This window comes from Petaurus breviceps, unplaced genomic scaffold (assembly GCF_028583685.1).
Source record: "Petaurus breviceps papuanus isolate PSGF00001 unplaced genomic scaffold, PetGlider_PUasm1.0 90195, whole genome shotgun sequence".
NCBI classification, from domain to species: domain Eukaryota; kingdom Metazoa; phylum Chordata; class Mammalia; order Diprotodontia; family Petauridae; genus Petaurus; species Petaurus breviceps.
This window is the reverse complement of record NW_027187192.1, coordinates 418053-438788: the sequence shown is the minus strand read 5'-3', so window position 1 is coordinate 438788 and position 20736 is coordinate 418053. Positions and strand designations below refer to the sequence as shown.

General features: G+C 51.0%; 1 protein-coding gene across 5 annotated transcripts in view; it reads right to left on the bottom strand.

Moving 5' to 3' along the window:
* The window catches only part of SLC43A1 (solute carrier family 43 member 1), a 21442-nt gene extending 2660 nt beyond the window's left edge, over positions 1 to 18782 (bottom strand). Inside the window, exons 1-12 of one of the 5 annotated variants that reach the window (XM_069107700.1) lie at positions 18523 to 18782; positions 17517 to 17683; positions 12678 to 12864; positions 9638 to 9693; positions 9329 to 9405; positions 5972 to 6064; positions 5436 to 5569; positions 3560 to 3738; positions 2694 to 2840; positions 2511 to 2546; positions 1947 to 2085; positions 1281 to 1422 (exon numbers count right to left, since the gene is read on the bottom strand). In XM_069107700.1, the coding sequence (XP_068963801.1) occupies positions 1281 to 1422; positions 1947 to 2085; positions 2511 to 2546; positions 2694 to 2840; positions 3560 to 3738; positions 5436 to 5569; positions 5972 to 6064; positions 9329 to 9405; positions 9638 to 9693; positions 12678 to 12864; positions 17517 to 17670 (1344 nt within the window). In that variant the 5' untranslated portion in view covers positions 17671 to 17683; positions 18523 to 18782. Of the gene's footprint in view, positions 1 to 1280; positions 1423 to 1946; positions 2086 to 2510; positions 2547 to 2693; positions 2841 to 3559; positions 3739 to 5435; positions 5570 to 5971; positions 6065 to 9328; positions 9406 to 9637; positions 9694 to 12677; positions 12865 to 17516; positions 17684 to 18028; positions 18051 to 18159; positions 18288 to 18385; positions 18457 to 18522 lie in introns of those variants that run through there. The other 4 variants (XM_069107703.1, XM_069107702.1, XM_069107705.1 and 1 more) reach the window with 4 other exon arrangements.
* Positions 18783 to 20736: the final 1954 nt, after the last annotated feature.

Here is a 20736-nt window from a genome sequence, read left to right as displayed (position 1 = left end):
GGGGGGGGGGGGGGGGAACAGTCACTCTGCCCATGCACTCCTAACCCAAACCAGTCCAAAGAGACATCCCCCTTGGAACTGGAATGCCATGTGATGAAGATGTGGAGACATCCCCCCCATTGGGATGGGCAAGTGGATGATCCATCCAGTCTTAGAGTGACTCAGTCATGACACTGAAACAGCTACCACTCATTCCAGTCTTCAACACCTCCCACCTGAACTCTAGCAATGATCTTCTAAGCAAATCAAATGAGTTACTCCATGTAAATCACTTTGCACACCTTGGAGAGCTCACATAAGGGCTGACCGATTATTACTGTGGCTGTTCTGCCCTCTCCGATCCATGCTCTTCCAGAAGGCAGAACCGTGCCCCATCAGGGGAGAATACTCAGCATGCAAAACTGTATCTCAACACAGGCATTTAGCTCAGCACAGATCTAGGCATCCACTCTGGCTACTGAGCAGGCCACCAAAGTGATGAGGTGGAAATCTGTCAGTTAAAGGCAGCTAAGGGGGGGAGGGCAGAGGAGAGAGTGCTGGAGGGAAGCAACATATGGATGTGAAAGTAAGTTTGTCTCTTTTTTTGTAGGCCATTAAAAGTTATTGGATGTAAACTCATCCTTTGTAAGCTCACTGAAAGCATCCTTGGCGCACTCTCACAGCAGATAGGATGATGGGGCTGATTGTGTGCACCCAAGGGTGTGCTGGATAACAGCCAATTGTAAAATCCTCCAAGTGAGCAAACATTTACACCTTGGAAATGGACAAACATCACAAATTCGTGCTCTATTTATTTGTTTCGCTGATTGTTTAGACTTAAGAAAGTGATGGGGGAGATGTTAGTCATGTAAATTAAATGTTGAAGTGTGTCCTGGGGACAATGCTTTTCCTGGGTAGCTGGGAGCCAGATGCCCTCTGTGCACCTCACCGTGTCCCCATGGGATTTAGGGTTCTGTTTCAAGGTTTGTGTTTGTAATAATTATTGCTGTTGCCATCATCATAATAAGTCTATGCCTCTCATTTATCAGATAAGGAACGGGAGGCCCATACTGCTGAAGTGACTTGCCCTAGGTCACAAAAGCAGCAAGAAAGCCAGGATTCAAACTTAGGCCTTCTACCTTGAAGCCGCACTGCCCTTTCACTGAGTCGGGTCTTTTTCAGGATCCCCCGCACCTACAAATACCCAAACACCCAGGCTGCCTACTGCCAACTGCAAAGAGTTGGCCCACCACATTCATGACCTGGGGATGGGACAGGACAAGTATAAGGAATAAGGTTACCTGCAGGTGTAAACTGTGAATGAGGCAGGTGATCCCAAAGATCACCAACAGAGTATTAGTCAAAAGAAAAGCATAGGTAGCGTTGGTGAGTTTCTGGATCTTTCCGTAACGAATTCTGGTCCCCTTCTTAGCAACACCGTCCCTGTCAAGATCAGAGAGTCACCTTGGACTGTGGAGATCCATCTACCTCTAGTCCTGGGGGTTGGAGAGTAATGGAAATGGCCTGCCCATCCTTTCCTCTGGGCTTTCATGACAAGCAGGGAGGCTTATCAGGTTGTCTCCCACCGACCAGCCTGGCAGGCAGAAGTGCCCAGAGCTGGCTCCCCATTCCTTCATCCCAGGCCTTGTCAAGACAGAGCCCAGGATGGGAAGATCCCACACAGGGAAGACAACAGCATCGGGGTGAAAGCAAGAAGCCCTTGACAAAATGGAACCCTATCAGCAAGGACAGCAGAGGACAAAGACTTCATTAGCCCTGGGCAACACTGGGGTGTCCAACTCCAACTAGCCCTTTGGGCCTCCTGCCCAACCAACCCTTTGCAACAGTGGTCTAGGGATAAAGGACATAATCTTGTTGCTAGAAGAATGGGAAACTGCTTGGGAATTCTCCAACAGTCAAGTCCATCCCACCCCGACTCCAGATACGACCGTCATTCTCTGGGTCACCTGGCCTCTTCTGGGATGTTGGCATTACTGGGAGTGTCCACACATTCCTTGATTCTCCAGTCCATGATGTAGCCGATTAGAGGACAGGTGAGGAGGCAGAGCAGCTGCATAGCACCAAAGATGGAGGAGTAGAACCCAACTGGCCCCGGCAAGAGGAAAAGTGGGACAAGGAGGCGTCAGGGAGGATGTGCCCCCTCGGGCACTGGCAGGGCAGAGGAGAGGGGCAAGGAATCTCTGAAAGGCCCTTTCTCTGATGGGATCCTCAAGGATATCAAGGTACTTTCAAAGCTAGGGAGACTGAGTGGGAGGGCCAACACAGCTGATATCGGGGGCAAGCTCAGCATCCTCTCCTGTAAAACGTAAGAACTGGCCAAGATGGTTGGTAGGAGTCTTAGCTCTGGCACTTCATGTTCCGGAGCCCCGCCCAGCTATGATATCTGATGTCCTAAGATTCCCTTTTAGCTCTGACTTTCTAGGGCCTAAGGATCTCTAAGGCCTATGGCTTCATGGCTGTAGAAGATTCTGGCACCCCCATGTCCTCTTACCCCACCTGAAACCACATACCTTGCTCCTTCATATAACATTCCTCCTTCTCTGTTTCTGTGGAGAGTTGGGAAGGGGAGAAGGCAGAAAGAGAGACATAAACACAGAGGGTTGAATAGGGGGATAAGCAGTTAAAGGCACCCCTTCCCCGCAGCCATCTTGTCTTCTCCTCTATCCTCCCTCTTTCCCAGGAGCAGTCCTTACCCAGCTCTTGGCCGCCAGTGATTAAGAACTCCAGCATCTTGTTCATGGCAGCCATGTAGAAAATCACCCGAAGCTGGGTCATACCCATGGTAAGGAGACTCCAGAGAAATATGGGGGAAAAGAGGCTTTTCCGAAAGGGGACCGATTCTGCAATGAAAAGAGAGGAGCCCCTCCCTGAACCCAGACGGCAGGATCTCACCTGCCACCAGCCTTCGAGGCCTGATCTTGCATCTTGTGCCTTCCCTGCCTCTGATCTTAGCCCACACAAGCTGGACAGGACATGGGCATCTGTCTGGTGGTCTTGGGACAATGTTTCTTGGAGCCAATTCCTCCCACCTGACATCTGTGCAGCTAGGGCCTCATGCCTGGAAGGCCAACCCTGCCCTTCCTTCAGGGGTCACCTCTAGCATGAAGCCTCTCCTTGCTCTTTCTCCCTCTCCCCAAGGTGGAAGGGTTTTCTCCCTCCTCCTATTCTTCTACATTTTGGCTTTTTCCTTTCCCCATCCCACTCCAGCTCAGAAACAAGGGCCAGGGCCTGAGTGTAGCTCCTAGAGTCTACCAGCAGAGGGCCCCATCAAGCTAGGCACTAAGGTACCCACTTCCAGAGACTGTGACTGGAGTCCAGTGATGCAAGCCGCTCTGGGATTGCATGGGGCTGGGAAGCGAAGCAGCTGCTGGGGAAAGTGGCAGCTGCCAAGAACTATCCTGGTGACGCCCAAAGGCCTTGCTTCAGTGCCTGGGAGACCCTACCCACCCACCCCCTTCCCAGCATCCAAGCACAATCCTGTAATGCAACAGTGGGTCCCTGCAGCCTGAATTTCCAGGGACTCAGCTCTGGGACACGCCCTAGGGGGTCTGACACTCACTCTCAGGAGGGGCAGCCAAGCTGCCCTCCGCCTCTGGAGATAATGAAAAGAACTCCCTTTCTTCCTCTGCATTTGGGGCCTTCTGGTTCAGCTGCTGACTCGTGGTAGTGACATGGACAAGAGAGCGATCGCCAGTCACCTTGTGCTCTGAGGCCAGCCCATTCACCTTGATCTTTTCCCTGGGAAACAAGAGAGAGAGGACATGGGAGATTTGAACTCATGGCATCTGAAACATTACTCCTCTAAGAAGCTCCCTTCTTCTTTATTCACACAGAATGTCACACAGCAGCTATGAGACCAGTCGGTCAAACCCTTGCCTAACAAGGAATCATCACCATAACATTTCCACAAGTGGCCATCCAACCTCTGCTTGAAGACCTCCAGAGAAGGGGAACCACCAGCTCTCAAGGCAGTCCAATCCAGTCTGCAATGGGGGACAGAGACTGGGCCTGTGACTTCCCTGGGGGATTATGGACCTCCTTGTCCCAGGGCAGGTCAGCATCTTCCCTGCATCTTCTCATCTCAAAGCATTGTCCAGGACCTGGAGAGGTTTAAGTGATTGGCCAAGGATCACAAAGCCAGTAGGCAGGACTTGAACCCAGGTCTCCCTAGCTCTAGGCAGCCCATTCATTCAGTTTGGGTCAGTATTATAGGTTAGGAAGTATTTTTTTTTCTTTAAACCAAGAATACATTTGCTTCTGTACCTTCTACCAATTACTCCTGGTTCTGTAGAGGGCAAAGAGAACACTTCCCATCCCTCTTCCATTTCTTTCTTTTTTATGAGGCAATCGGGTTAAGTGACGTGCCCAGGGTCACACAGCTGGTAAGTAGCTGAGGCTGGATTTGGTCTCAGGTCCTCCTGAGTCCAGGCCTAATACTCTTTCCCCTGTACCACCCAGCTGCACCTGCCCTCCTCCATTCCCACCACCCTTCAAATACTTAAGGACAGCTTTGATGTTCCTACTACATCTTCTCTTCTCATGTCTAAATACCTCCAGTTCCTGCAACTGTCCATCATATGGCATGGACTCAAAACCATTTACCATCTGATTACCTTAGACAATCATGGCCCTCTCATTGACGCCCTTCCTAAGAGGCGGTACCCAGAACCAAAGGTAAGACTGCTGACGTACTCTGACCAGGGAGCCATTCACAGGCAGACATCACCTTCAGATTCCTAGAAGCTTTGCCTTTCCTAATGCAGCCTGAGATCACATTAGCTTTTGGGAGGCTGCCATATTCATTCATTCACTGAGCAAGTATTTATTAATCCCCGCCCCAGTCCTTGCCAGGCACTATGGATATGGAGACAAAAAGGAAATGGTCCCTGTCCTCAGAGGGCTTACACCAAGCACACCAATAACTCCCATGAGCCTGCAGTCCAATCCCAGCTCAAATGCTTCTACTTGGCACTCAGGGACTCTGCAGAGAGCACAATGGGAACTGAAGTTGTCTGGCCCTTCAGAAAAAGAAGCCCGTCTTCCCTGGCATGGGGATCAGAGGACTTCTATTTGGACAGGACCCTAAAGCACATCTAGTCCAATGTCTTGGTTTTAGAGTTGGAGAGAGTGAGGCTCAGAAAAAGGAAGTGACTTGATCAAAGTCACACTGACAGCAAATGACAGAACCAGTCCTTCTACCCCAGCATCCAGCAGAGAGCTGTGAATGCAGTGCCCAAGCACTGCTTCCCAAACCCAGTGGGTCTTCCTCCTAACTTTCTTCTTTCCAGGACAGGGAGAGCGAAGAAGCCTTATTCCTGTCTCCCTAACTGTAGCTACACATACACACACACATCACACACACACACACACACATACCACACACACACACACCACACACACACACACCACACACACACACACACACACACACTTACATGTAATTGGCCTCCTCTGGGGCAGGGAAGGCTTCACTGGGCCAGTTGAGGGCACAATTGAGGAAAATGAGACAGGCCAGGGCAGACCAGGTGAACATGATGACCACAAAGGACACGCCAGCATCATAGATCAGCTAAAGGCAGCAGGAAATGCCAGAGTCAGAGGACAGAAGAAAAAACAACAAAGGAGTTAGCAACCTAGGAAACATCGAGGCTGTCCAAGTACTTCCCCCTCAGCTACCCAGTGTCAGTGTCCCAGTCACTGCAGCAGACCGTCCAGATACTGCTAATGGCCATGACTTGCCCAGTGAATCCGAGCTGGGACCCACACTCAAGGTCTTCAAGTCGAGGGCTTTTCCCACTACCCTGTGCTAAACCAGTCTCTCTAAATGGTGTGTGAAGGGGGCCTCTGATCTTTGAACCTCAGAAGTCCTGTAAACAGAGATATCAGCCCCTATTCCAGCTCTTCCCTGGGGGCAGGAAGAACAGGTCCAGGTTCCTCCCACCCAATCCCCACCAGGACGCTGGAGGCTGACCTTAACTCCAGGGAATGTGATGGCAGATGATGCATAGGAACCAATCATCAGGGACATGATGGTAGACCGCAGGTTTCCAAATATGTTGGGCAACTGAGGGAGGAAAGTGTATAGATGAAGCAGCTTGTCAGAGGCTTGCTCCACCTGGAGAATCACAGATCCTGAGAGCCCAAGGCAATCTCAGGCATCTGTGACCGTTCCAGAATTCCAAGATGGAAAGGACCTGAAAGGTCACTGAGCCAACCTCCTTCCCTTGACAAATGAGAGAAATACAGTCATTTGCTAAATGGCACCTAGCTGTAGGACAGCAGAGTGGGATGGAAGCCCACATCTCCTGACTCCCAGTCCTGCCAACCTTCAATGAGGTGCCATCTGGCCTCTAGCCGCCTCTATCCCTAAGGCCTCCAGACATTCACCTCAGCATCCAAAGGCCAGCAGAGGGCTGACTCCGTATTCTTGAGTCTATGACAAGACTCTGGTTGTGCTGAACCAAGCAGTCTTAATGGTCCTTTCCAACTCAGAGATTCCAAGATTCTGGCCCAACATTTTTACAACCCCACCCCCACTACACATACATCTACACACACAAATCAGCAATCCCACCTGCTGCCATAGGGATCCCAGCCCGGAGGGGAAGTCTCCCACCTGCCAAACCTTCTGCACAGACCTGACAGAAGGGACAGTGAAAGGGCCTGGGAAGGGATGGAAAGGCAAGAAGGGGAATTTATAGGACCATAGCATTAAGAGACAGAGTGGAAGGAAAAAGAAGAGGCTGCTGGCCCCAAAGTGGGAACTCTTCCATACCCAGCACGCCAGGTTAGGTGAGGACAACTGGACTGATAGGAATTCACAGATAATCAGCAAGGTGGGCCTTCTCAATATATTGGTAATAAAAGAAAGCTCCCCCAAATCCCAAGGGCTCTAGGTCATCTCCCAAACCTTATCAGGGAGACAGGAATCTAAACATAACAATGGAAGACCAATGATACTACTGGAAATGTGCTCATGCCAGAATGAAGGAGGGAGTGGTCTTCATAAAGTCTAGGAGAAGGTGAGCAATTCACAGAATCTCAAAGCGACAAAGTTGGAAAGGGCTTGGGGGGCCACAGAGCACAACGCCTACCTGAATGACAAGCCCCTCAACAATATCCCAATCTCCACACCTAAGGAAACAAAATGGTCCATCCAGCCTCTGCCTGAAGAGCTGAAGGGGGTAGGGGTAGCATGAGCTCCCCCCAAAAGCATTCCTGACTTTGTCATAGCTCTCTTTACTGGGAAGCTTGTCCTGACACGGAATCTACACCTGCCACTTTGTCACCTCCAGCCATATGGCTCCTAGTTCTGCCCTTCGGGAGCGAGTGAGGCCCTCCTCACTCCTCCCAGGAAAAGGAGGCTAGGACTGATGGAGGCCTCAGACTGGAAACTTAAACCAGGTCTCCTCCATTCCTGCAGATCTCAACACCTCTCCCCAGCCCTCCCAGAACTGTTGGGCTGGTACAATCCGAAAGGACTCAGGATCACCTCCAAGCCACCAAGAGGCAATGAATGGGAGAAGGCCTTTAGAGAGGTTCACCACCAAAGAAATAATTAATGACATGTTTTGCTCAACTCCAGCCAGGCCCTGGGGGAAGGGGAGAACAAAGTCACGGTGTCCTTTCAACCCGTTCTTTCTCTTTCCCTTCTACAGATCAGGCTCTAGGGGCCTTTCCAAGAAAAAGGGCTGGGAGAGGGTTGTCTAGCCTAAAAGCTAGAGACCTCAGAGCTCCAGGGCCTTGGGAAAGGAAATGGTGGTAAGCTGGCCATCCACACTGGGGCAGATGCTTCCCTGGTTTCCTGTATCTGAGAGGCCAGCTGCCAGGAGTATCAAGGAAGAGTGCCAAGGTCCCCAAAAGGAGAGTCTTTGCAGGCAAGACCCATGTCCCTCAGCATGAGGCCAGACGGAGCTTCCCCAGGAGGGGGAGGGAGGGCCAGCCCTGGTTTCCAGTTGGTCACGGGCTTTAGCAAACAGTGGGTCGGGAGGCACAAGCTGTCCCAACAGTCGAAACCACTGCGGGTTCAAGGGAGAGAGAGGGAGGAGTGGTGGAGGAGGGAGGGAAGACGGGGGCGGGGCCCTGGAGCGGCGGGGCGGGTGGTCCAGTCCTTCCATTGGTCAGCGGCTCCCCGTGGGGGGGTGTGCCTGACCGGGCCTGATGCTGGACCAGTTATTAGGCAGTTTCCTGGCTGGGGGATAGGGGCCGCCTCCTCCTGCCCCCAGGGGAGGATACCGGGATTGCTCTGGACCTGGGGGAAGGAACAAGGAATGAAAAGAGAAAGAGAAAGGGGGAGGGGAGAGGATGTGTACCGAGAGAGGAAGGAGCCAGAGAGCAGAAAGGTGGGGGTGGGGGTGGAAAAAAGGGAAGGATGGAAGGTGGGAAGAGGGAAGGAGGGAAGCACCCAAACCTGTGCCGGGAGGCAGAGGTGAGCCGGTGAGCCGGAGCTAAGGAGGGAGTGCACCAGGGCTAATCTGACTGCCTTTGGCTTCATGCCCCCACACCCCGGGAGCCAAAGGGAGGTGGCATTTCTCATTCCTGGGAGTTGTGCAATGTCTCGGGGCAGGAGTGAACCGCTACCCCCTGGGGTGGGGGAGTCAGCTCAAAGCACCCGGGAAGAGCCAAAACCACACAGATAACAGGCCCTGAGCCCTGCTCGCTGACCCGCACAGACCCACCTCCCCCAGCCCCAAGCCACAGTATCACCACCACTCCTCCCGGTCCCGCACCGGGCACGCACACTCTCACATGTGTGCACGAATACACACTCACGCACACATACTCGCAGACACACGCATGAACACACTTGCAGACACACGCACACACATATACACACTCGCAGACATTCACAACGGGCGCACGCACACACGCAGTCACACGCACACACGCGAACACACTCGCGCACACATACTCGCAGGCACACGCATACTCATACACACGCATAAACACTTCCAGACACACGCACACACACATATACACACCCGCAGACACTCACAACGCGCGCGCACACACACGCATACACTCTCACAACGCGCGCACGCACACACTCACAGACACACACTCTCAAACATGCGTGCACGCACACACACTCGCAATCTCACACGGACACACGCAAACGCATTCGCACACACGCACGCACACACATATACACATTCACACAAACGCACACTTGCAGACACGCGCGCACACACATACACACGGACACACAAGTACACACACATACACACACACCCCACCACACCTGCGCAGCTACACTCTTCCCCTGGCTCCCCTTCCAGACTGCGCCCTTTCACCGCCAGGCAGCTCCCGGCCAGTGCCCAGAACTCACGGTGAGCGAAGTGAAGGTCAGACAGATGCCACCGAAGCCATTCAGAGACAAGGCCAGAAAGATGAGCGGAGACAAAACTAGGGGCCGGATGGAGAGAGCGAGGTGTGAGAGCAAAGTCGGACAGCACGTGGAGGGGGAGGGACAAGAGTTGCTTCCCATCCCAACCCGTCTGCCCCAGGCTTCTTTCCCTCTGATGGCGGCGATATCAGGTGCCGGGTGAGGGTCCACAGCTCGGGGAGACTAGGACTGTGGCCGGGGAAGGAGTGGGGCTGGGAGATGGCGGGAACAGACCTCAAGAGGATCTCTCACCTAAGGGATTCCGAGAGGCCAGAGCCATGAGGGCGCAGGAAGCTGCGAAGCTGGAGCTGTGGGGACAACGGGGCGGTAAGAGAGGGCAGAGAGGGGCCCCAGATGAAGACGGCGGCCTCGTCCTCGCAGCCTCACAGCACGCCACAAGTGTGCAGAAAGCTCTCCTCCATACCACTCTGCTGCTTTAACTGAGCGCTCTAGACCCCCTCCTTCTTTGCTTTACTTACCCACCACCACCTGCTTACCCGTCATCTCCATAAGTACTGCCCCAAACAGACTAGAGCAGTTAGCTATTTATTTTCTCTTCTCTCTTTTTCTTTGTCACAAGGGATGGTTCTCTGGCTGGAAGTGGGTGGGACAGAATACTTAGAAATGCTAGTGAGCTCAAGACAAATGCTACCCATAAGATGGTTTTCTCATACCAAGAGAAGCATGGAGACAAACTCAGCTATTCCATTCCCATCCTTTAAAAAAAGAAAAAAAAAAAACGGGGCGGCCAGGTAGCACCGCGAGGAAGCGCACCGGGCTCAGACACTCAGCACACACCCAGAAACACCTGGCTGTGTAACCTTGAGCAAGTTACTTAACCCCGATTGCTTTAAAAAAAAAAAAAAAGAAAAGAAAAAAACTGAAAAGAACCCATTCCCCCCCCCCCCCCCCGCCTCCCCCTGAACTTATCTATTTCTGTTGAGGATACCCTCCCTCAAAACTTGGAAACTTCAGTGTCTGTCCTTGAACTATCTGTCACGCCACACATCCAGTCAGTTGCCAAGGCTGGTTCACTCTACCTTCATGTCTCTCTCTCATCCAACCCCTTCTTACTACTTTATGTGAAACTGAGTCCCTACAGTTATCGTCACTTCTCACTCTGACGTTAGAAGGCATTAGTCTTCTAACTGTCCTCCCACCCACCCAAATCAAGTCTCACCTTTACTAGATCCATCCTTCCTCCATCTGCCACAGGGATATTCCTAAGAGTCTGACCAAGTCGCTGCCCTTCCCCTACTCCAGAACCTCCCGTGGGCCCTTTGTGCCCCTAGGATAAAGTGCAGACTTCTCTATCTGGCGTTTCAAGCCCATCAGACTGCAGACTGCCTTCCTGCACATGACCCTCAGGAATCCTACACTCCAGCTGACCTGCCTGTTCTTCCCTATACATATACATAGTATTCCCTCTCCCACTCCGTGACTTTGGTAGAGATTCTTCCCAACACTTAAAATGCTTTCTCTCCTTACTTCTTTTTCTTAGGAAACCCTGTTCTCTTTAAGGTTCAGTTCCGGTGCTACCTTAATCCTTTCCCCTCTCCCCTTCCCCCAGCTAGTACCCTCTCCTGATGACTTAGCTGCGTACATGGATTTTTTTTTTCTTCTTCTCACCAACAGGATGCAAGCTCCTTGAGGAGAGGGAACCATTTTTTTTTGGAGGGCAATTGGGTTTAAGTGACTTGCCCAAGGTCACATGGCTAGTAAGTGTTAAGTGTCTGAGGCTGGATTTGAACTCAGGTCCTCCTGACTCCAGGGCCGGTGCTCTATTCACTGTGTCACCTAGATGCCCTGGGGTGGGGACCATTCCATTTTTGTCTTTGTATCCACAGTGCCAAGCATGGTGCCTTACAGAAGGAGCTTAATAAATGCTTGTGAACTGACTCGATCATTCTCTTTAGAGGGAGAAGGGACAGTGAAGATCACCTAGACCAACTTCCCTCCCATTTTACAGATGAGGAACCTAAGGGCCAGACAGGTCATAAGTTCACAGATGTAGAGTAAGAAGGGCCATTTAACAGATGAGAGACTGAGGCCCTTGAAAGCTAAAAGACTTACTCAGAGTCATGCAGGTGATAATGATGGGATCAGAACCTGAGCTCTGGTCCTCTGATTTTTGTTGTTGTTGTTGAGTCATGTCCAACTCTTCGTGACCCCATTTGGAGTTTTTTTTGGCAGATACTGGAGTGGTTTGCCATTTCCTTCTCTGGCTCATTTGACAGATGAGGAAACTGAGGCAAACAGGGTGAAGTGACTTGCCCAGGGCCACACACAGCTAGGAAGTGTGTAAGGCCAGCTTTGAATTTATCTATCCACTGTACCACACTGCCTCTCTAAGGTTAGGTTGGAAGGATTCTCTCCCTCCTCTAATGGAGCACTCATGTGCTCTCAGCTTTGTCCTGTCGCTCCCAGTTTGTAAATGCCTGAGGCAGGATTCAAACTCTGACATTACTGACTTCAGGTCCAACACTCTGCCCACTCTGCCACTTAGCTAACCCCTTTCCTCCAACTGCATTATAACATGGTCATGTTATATTCCCCTCTTTTAAACTGTCAGCACCTGGAGAGTAGGAAGTCTCCCCCCTCCCTCACTCCTGCCCTCCATCTCTAGCATCTAGAACAGGTCTTCCACATGGTAGGGCTTGATAAATCTTTTAATTGTTCATCATGGCAAGTACTGCTGGAAAAGATGACCGATTTCATCAGCTGACCCCAGGGTAGTTGGAACTCTATGCCTTCAGAGAGAGTTTCATGAATTTCAGAAGTAAAAAATTCATTGCTCCCCCCCCCCCCAGCTTCTTTTGGTCAGCCAATTAATTCTCTTTGACCTTTCCTTTGCCTTGAGTCATTTTCCAACTTATGGGTTATCTGTGCATATGCCTCACCCCATCTAAGAGATTATAAAGTCCTTAAGGACAATAATAGACTAATAAATGTTTGCTAAATTGAATGGGATCGTTTGGTAGCCAACCTTCTGCTGAAAAACATCCCTGAAATCCATTGGTCTGGCCTTCAGTCTAGACACAATCACAGTGTCCATATCTGAAGCCCTTACATTAGGCATGTGTCACTAGCCCCACTCTGCAGCTAAGATAACTGAGGCTTAAGAGAGCAGAAGAACACCCCTACGCAAAGGTGCAGTAAGTGACTTGTTCACCATCACACACCTTATAATTGAGAAGAGGCTCAAATCCAGGCCTGGGGACCAAATGCTCAGTGTGAGCGGTTTTGGCCAGGACCTCCTCCCCTGGACTGGGCTCCCTTTTCCCTTCTTTACCTGCCAACCAGGCGAAGAGGCCGCGGGCCGAATCGGTCCATGAGGATGCCCAGGGGCAGCGTGGTGGCACTCAGAACAAAGGAGCCGATGGTGAAGCCCAGGTTCAGCATTTCCTCCTGGCTCTCACAGGTGGGCCACTGATGCTCACTCAGATGCTGGCTCTCACTGCTGTTGGTGCCATTCTTCTCTGGGGAAGACAGGAAGAGGCATTCAAAGACTTCAGGAAACATTAAGGCACTGACTATGTGTTTGGCACTGAGGGAGCAAAGACAAAAATGAAGAGTCTCTGCCCCCAAGAGCTGGCTTTATTCTGGATATACAGATAAGGAAAAGCAGGACAACTGGATTTCCTTTTCTCCCATGTCAGTTTGGCTCGGCATTCCTATCAGGGAGAAAATGCTCTGACCAGCAGATATAAGGATTCTCCTGTCTGAATGGCGGTTATCTCTCCCAGCACAAACTTAAACATTGTCCCCTTGGTTTATTAGTCAGGCTCTTCTGAGCTTAGTCTGGATGATTCCACATCTCCCTCTTCCACCCAGCTACCCCTCTACCCCAGTGCCCAAGAGACATAGAATAAGGAATATGGTTCCTGGGCTCGGGCACTGCCAAGCAAACCAAGTTGCTACCAAACCACGAGGGCCAGAAATTGCTTTTAGGCCTCTGCCCATGTTAACTGCAACTGAAAAGGACACTCATCTGATTTTTCACACACACACACACACACACACACACACACACATACACACACAGAGACAGGCATGCCTACATTACAATTGTCTGTGAGTATTATTTTTTTGGAGTGGCTGCCTGCCTTATCTGGCTTCTTAGACTACACTCAGAGCTTCAGAATCTCTGGTCTAAAGAAGGCATGCACAGCGCACAGGGAGCCCTTCTTCACGGAACCAGAGACTGAAGGAGTCTGGGACAGGCTGCCTTCCAGGGCAGGGCACCCCACTTCGGCCAGCTCTCAGTTCTTGGCTGTTCTTGGCCTTCCATCCATCACACTGAAATCTGCAGCTTTGGTCTTCCCCTCCCTGCTCTTCAAGTTGGGCCTGCTGAGGTCAAGCTTGTTGTTTAGTCCGACTCAGTCATGTTCCACTCTCCATGACCCCGTTTGGGGTTTTCTTGGCAAAGAGACTGCAGTGGTTTGCCATTGCCTTCTCCAGTTCATTTTGCTGTTGTTGTTTTTAAGTCGTTTCAGTCATGTCCAACTCTTCGTGCACCATCTAGCTGCCCTTCCAGCTCATTTTACAGATGAGGAACGGAGGCAAGCAGGTAGTAAGTGTCCGAGGCAGGATTTGAACTCGTGAAGATCAGTCTTCCTGACTCCAGACACTTTGCCACCTGGCTGCCCTGAGGTCAAGCAGCACTAGCCTGATCCCTCCTGTATCTTTCTAGCACCTAGTACAGTGCCAGACACACATGTGCTTAATAAAAGATTGGTGAATTATAGTTTGAAGGTTACCATACCCATTCTTCCCCATACTCTGAGCAACAGGCCCCAGTTCTGGGGTGATAGCATTGCCCCAGGGAGAAAGTGCTCAGCCCCCAAAAGGAGAATGGCTGAGATGGGGAACGTAACAAGGAAGGATACAAGTGGGGGAAGCTGGAGAGGGTGTCACTAGGAAGTGATGATGATGGCTTTTTATACATTTATGCATAGAATATAATCACCACATCAGTTCTGATTAGAGAACACCTATGAACTTTGCCCAGATCTAGGCCCTTCTAAGTAAGTTCCATAGGGTGCCTTCTAGTCATAGACAATGAGACCAGGTTTCCTCTGATTGCACTCATTACATTTCTGTAATAATGATACCTAACATGCAGTGTTATTGGGGAAGCCACAAGATAGTGGTGGGAAAATTCTAGGTTCCTGAGTTTTAATCTCATCCCTCCCTCTCAAGACCTTGTGACTGTGAACAAGTCACTTCCCTTCTTGGGGTCTCCTTTTCCCCTTCCGTAAAATAAGGGACTCTGTTCAGATGACCTCTCAGGTCCTTCCTGTAGGTTTGTGATCACACTGCTTTGCACTTTGAACATATCTCCTCTTACCCACTCAGTGTGAGTTAGGATAGTGCCATATCTTTCCCATTCTACACATAAAGAAACAGACGTGGAGAGGGGAATGTCTTAAGAATGAGGAAGAGGAGCGCCATGAGGAGGGGCAAGCCTGAGTGCCTGACACCCAGACAGCCCAAGGAAGCATCAGGCATCAGGTGAGGAGAGCTAAAAAGGGCCCAGTCGCTGTGTCTTTGGACCAGGGAACACACTCTCATGCTCTGGGGAATGGGCCCCTGGCACTTCTACCCCTTCCTCCTAAGCCCTCCCCTTTCCCCAACACACACACACACACACACACACACACACATACTGCAGCCCATATACACTCCCAGGAACCTGAATTTTTTCCTAGGCTCCTATCCATTCCAAGTCCCAGCCCTCCCTTGCCCAACCTGCCCTCTCCCACTGGCACTAGTTGGCAGTAACATTGCAGGCAGGCAGCCAGTGCTAATCTCTATCCCTCCTCCTCCTATCACCCTGCAATTAGTGCTGAGAGTCAGAGACAAGTCTCCACCCCTTCCCCACCTGCTCCCTGCTCTTTTATCGTGTAACCCCAGGAAGTGCTTGGGCAACAAGATCAGAACCCCCCACCCACCATGAGGTGGGTGCTGTTGAAGTCTTAGAAGGAGGAAGATTAAGATTATCACACACACACACACACACACACACACACACACACACACACACACCCCTTCAGGGGCTTTCAGACAGGGGAGGAACAGGGAGTTACTTTTTCCCAACATCCAAGGGGCAAGATCCCTGCTATAGAAGACCTGGACTGAAGAGGTAAGGGGTATGGAATAATGTGGTTCCAGACTCAGGGGATTTGGATTCAAATCCTACCTCAAATGATTACTACCTTGATGACCTAGGGCCAGTCCCTTAAAGGCTCTGGACCTTAGTTTTCTCATAGGTAAAACGAAAGGGGTTGGACTAGAGAGTCTCTGAGCTTCTTTCCTTCCAGATCTAAATCTATGAATGTATGAGGTCACTGAAGGGCTGGCTAAAGGGTGCCTATGGAAATGAACACAGGATTTAGTGCTGAAAGGGCACTTAGAACATAGATTGTCAGAGTCTTTGGGACCTTGGCCATCACCTAGTATAACCCCATCATCCCAACAAGGGAACTGAGACCCAGTGAGGGGAAGTAACTTACTCCGGGTCACACAGTTGGTAAATGTCAGAGCTGGGATCTGAACCAAGGTCTTCTAACTCCAAACCCATTTTCCTGTATCCTGCTGGGTGGTTCTAGTCTGAGAAGGGTCAAAGTGAGAGAGATACTGATAGACTAGTCCCGATAAGCCATACTGGTCCATGTTGATTTCCAGAACATGGCTCCGTTGTATCCAAAGTTCCTTCCTCACTGGGAATATATTTCCCCATTCTAGAACTATTAGAATATCATCAGACTTTAGGTCCCTCCAACCTCAGCTAGTGCCTAGCCCAGTCCTTGTCCTCTGGGTGACTAAGACAGGTGTTCAAATGTCCTATCCTAACAAGTGTTGAAATTCACAGTTCCTTCCTGAGCTTCTCAACTAAGCAAGTGAAATAAATCAAATTTCCAGACTGAGATTTTTCCTAGCTCCTGAAAGTACAGGGGACCCTCTGAGCTCATGTTTGGGCACTGAATCCAAAATCAGTAAGATTTGCAATGCATTTCCACTCACATTAGAAGAGGTAGGTAGTAAAGTATTATTAGCTGCATTTTTCATGATGTATTTCAGAGGGCTCCAAAGTCATTTGGACAAGGTCACACAGCTAGAAAGTGGGCAGGGGGATGAGGCTGTCTAGTTTTCTTGACATGTCTTGCAGAAACATCAACTCTATTTCTCTAAAAGGGATTCATTCTAGTGGCTTAACATCTGAATCAAACATAATAGCTTTGAAGCACTATCTCATATCTAACTTCATCGGCCCTCACGACAACCCCAGAAAGGTGTGATAGTTAGAGATTGCTGTTGTTTACTCAATTAGTCATCTCTGACCCCTCATGACCCCACTTGGGGTTTTCTTGGCAAAGATAATAGAATGGTTTGCCATGTTCTTCTCCAGCTCATTTGACAGATCTAGGCCCTTCTAAGGTAAACAGAGTGAAGTGACTTGCCCAGGATCACACAGTAGTAAGTGTCTGAGGCCAGACTCGAATTCAGGGTTTGGTTTTTTTTTTACTCCAGGGCTGGCCACTCTAGCCACTGTGCCACTTTCCTTCATTTGAGAGGGTTTAGAGGATAAGTGACTTATCAAAGGTTTTACACCACCAGCAAAGCCCAGAACTTCACTCCAGCCTCCAGACACCTGATCTCTTGTAACACCCTCCTTCCTGATCCCTTCATTGGAATGTGGATTTAGAAACCCAAAGAGTCTTCAGAGGCCAATCTCCTCATTTTACCCAAAGTGGTGAAGGGACTTCTCAAACAGGGCTGGAGCCCAGCTCTTCAGGACTCCAAGTCCAGTGCCTTCTCACTCTCTTTTCACTTGTCCCCATTTCCCTTCAGCTTCCCTGTCCTCAGCTCCTGGGGAATGCCATCTCATGAAGATTAAAGGAGATCAGAGGATTATAGATTTCGAGCTGGAAGAAACCTTGGAAGCCTAGCTAGCTAAATGACTTGTCCAAGGTTACACAGGAAATTAGTAGAACAGTCGGAATTTGAACTCGGAACCTTTGACTCTAAATCCAGCCACCTTTCCACTGTACCCTTATCCCTCTCTGTGAAGTACGAGAAATCACTGTGATAAGAACTGAGACACACTAGTTACGATTTTGCCACTTACCTGGGCAAAAGTGGGAATAGAAGCCTTCCTTCTGAAGCATGATGAGAAGGGAGCCCCAGCCAAACAGTACAGCGGAGAAGAACAGGTTCTCCACCATGGCTGTGCAGGCCATCCACCATCTCCGCCGGTAGGCCTGGGCTAGTGTGGGGGCCATCCTGGTTTCTAGGCTGCCAAGGAAGCGTGCAGTGAGTACGGGGCTGAGATCAGACTTTGAGTACCCCTGAATTGTGGCAGCCTGATCTTCCTTCCTCCTTTCTGATAAAGAATCAGAGGCCAGATGGGTACCCTCAAGAGCTTTTACTACTCTGGTCCAAGGGGCCTGGGACTCCTGAACAGTGCCAATGCAAGGACAGGGGTGAACTGGCACTGCCAGGGCTGCCCAGGGACTTCTCCAGGACCCCTTCGGAGATGAAGGCAGTCCTGTGTGCCTGCTTCTGGCACTTGACCATTCCCCTCCCCCCCAGGAATGATGGAGTCTTCCCAGGTCTCTGGAAATTTGCCACCCTCCTCACCCTAGAGTCTCCCCAAGTCCTTGAAAACCAGCTGCTCCCCTTGTGGGATGAACAGCCTAGTATCCACATGGGTCAACAGGCCCAGAGAGAGAGCTGGGGCCACCCACATCCCTGCCTTCCAGCTCCCTCACCCAGAAGCACCCCCAAAAGGCAAGTACAAAGAGGAAAGGGAAGTCTGGGAGGGTCCCAGCCCCCTCTTCCTGTTGTCTCTTGGCTTCAGCACCTTCCTCCAAATGTGCTCCCTCCTGCCCAGGTCGGCTCCCCCACCCCTGTGCTCTCCCACTCCAAGTGCCTTCCTCCCCCACAGCCCCTATTCCAGCCACAGAATTCTCCCTTGCTCTCCCTGCAGAGACCCACGTCCCAACAGCTCAGTTTGCCCGGCTAGGTCTGCAGCTGCCACGTGGATGGGGACCCAGCTTGGGCTCCTTGCCTCCTCCTCCCCCCACTGCAGCTCTCCCCCTTCCCCATCCCAAGTCCCCCCCAACCTCACTCACCCCTCCGTGGACTCCCCTGCCTGGTCTGACACCCCACGCAGCTGAGCCGGGAAGGGGCTTGGGGCCGGGGGGCAGGAAGTCTGGCAGCCGCTGACTTTCTAAGGGCGGTTAGAGCAGTGTGAGAGAAGCAGAGAAAGACAAGACCTCGTGTGTGTGTGTGTGTGTGTGTGTGTGTGTGTGTGTGTGTGTGTTTGGAAAGCCAGAGAAATCCAGCAGAGAAGGAAAACTCCCCCAGCTCGGGCCACCAGTGGAGGGCGGGAGGGACAGGGCAGTACGGGGCGGGGCGGGGGTGGGGACGGGGGGGTGGGGGTGGGGGCAGGAGGCTGGCCTGGGACAGAGCTGACCAGGCAGGACAGGCCCGGGTGAGAGGACAGGGCAGTTCAGGGAGGGCTGAAAGGGCAGAGGTGGGAGACGAGAAGGAAGGTGAAGAAAGGGAAAAAAGTGGCAGCAGCAGATGGGGGGAAGGCACCCACCCCCCTCCACCCTCCCCACCTTCATGTCACAGCGAGCAACCAAACCCAGAAAGGGGCAGGAACTTGCCCAAAGTCACACAGCTCAGACACAACAGCCAAAACGGGATTCGAACCCAGATCTCCTGACTTTCCTGTGTGAGATGGAAAAGGCTGAACAACGGGACAAAGCAAGGAGGGCAGACGACCACCGGGGAAAGAGAAAGCAGCGGGTCAGAGCCTGGGGGAGACCAAGCCTGCAGCCCACCCCCAGTCCCCGAAGTCACCTTCGCTTGGGGTCGTTCTGCCTCCGTTCCCAGGCTGTCCCTCCCTGAAGGGGCCGGCTCAACTATTCCCTTTTTAGACACCCTAAGATCCTCCAGCTGGGCTAAGTAGTCAACAGGCCGATTGGAGTTCTAACCTTGCTTCCGCCCACCTCTGAAAATGATGTCAGGGAGCCCGGAGTGGCCCCCATCCCCGTCTGACCAATGGGACCCCAGAAGATTGCAGTGGGTACACACACTTCTCCCAGCCTGCCCCATGGGACCTGGAGCTCATTAGTCATTCAGTTGCTTCTCTACCCTCTTAGCTCACTTTCACTGACCCATGACCTTCCCTCTAGTTCCAAACCTTCACCCATTTAGAGCACACCCCAGAAGGAGTCTAAATTCTGGGCCCTCAAGAAAAAAGTCAAGTCTGTTCCACCCATTTGCAAAATGAAGTGACCTCAGACAGGGAAGGTGGAACTATTGGGGGTTAGGGGACCATGAACACTCCTCTCTTCCCAAGGAAACATCATTTTCAGCCCTTGAATCTCTTTCCTCTCCATCATCCCTTAAACTTTTAAAAATAATGAATACTGGAAGTATCCCAGGGTGCCTGCCAGGGCTAGGTGCTACATTAGGGTTACAGGGGCAAAGCAAACAGCCCTTTTCTCGCACCATAAATAGCATTCCTTGGGTTAGAACGATTCTGATCACAGAGAAAGTGACAGCCTAACCCACCTTTCTAAAACAGGCACTTCCCTGGGGTCGGCCCAGAAGCTGGCTATGCCAGAAGATATATATGACCCAGGAGCTATTATTATTACCCTTCTGCTGTTCCAGGTGGGTCATATTCCAAAGCACCCCATCAAAAACAGTGCTGAAGGCCAACTTGGGCTGCCATGGGAAAGCCAGCTAATATTCGGGGTGGCTCACTCCAATCGCATTTAGCTTCTGTCACGGGAGCACAGCAGGCTATTTAAGCACAATTGCCTCAGTTTTTTCTCCTCTACCAGAGTTTAAGCTGCCTGGGGGCAAGAGCTGTGGTCTCAGGGATAACAGGTGCCATCCATTTGGAGTTAAAGGATTTACAGGTTTTTATCCTGGTTCTCTGCCACTCACTTCCATTATAACCTGGGACAAGTCCTAAACTATATCTCTACAATGGGCAGGTTTGAATAGATGAAGGACCTGGTGGCCCTAAATCCTATGAATCTTATTAATTTTGTTTAGTTTTTGTATCCAACCCACAAAAGGTAATCAGAACATTTAAATGTATTGTATTAATTTCCCCAAAGAGATCACATGAGGAACCAAGCTGGCAGAGAGGTGCATCATGTCACCACCTTCGGCTAGGCAGAGAAGTTAGATCTCTAAAACCTCCACATCCTGGGAGAAACACGTCTGTTCTCCCACTTCTCCCAAACCTACATAGCCAAAGCTGTGGACGAGTTGCTGGCGCCATCTGCTGACAGAAGGCAGTACCCTGGTGACTGGTCCTC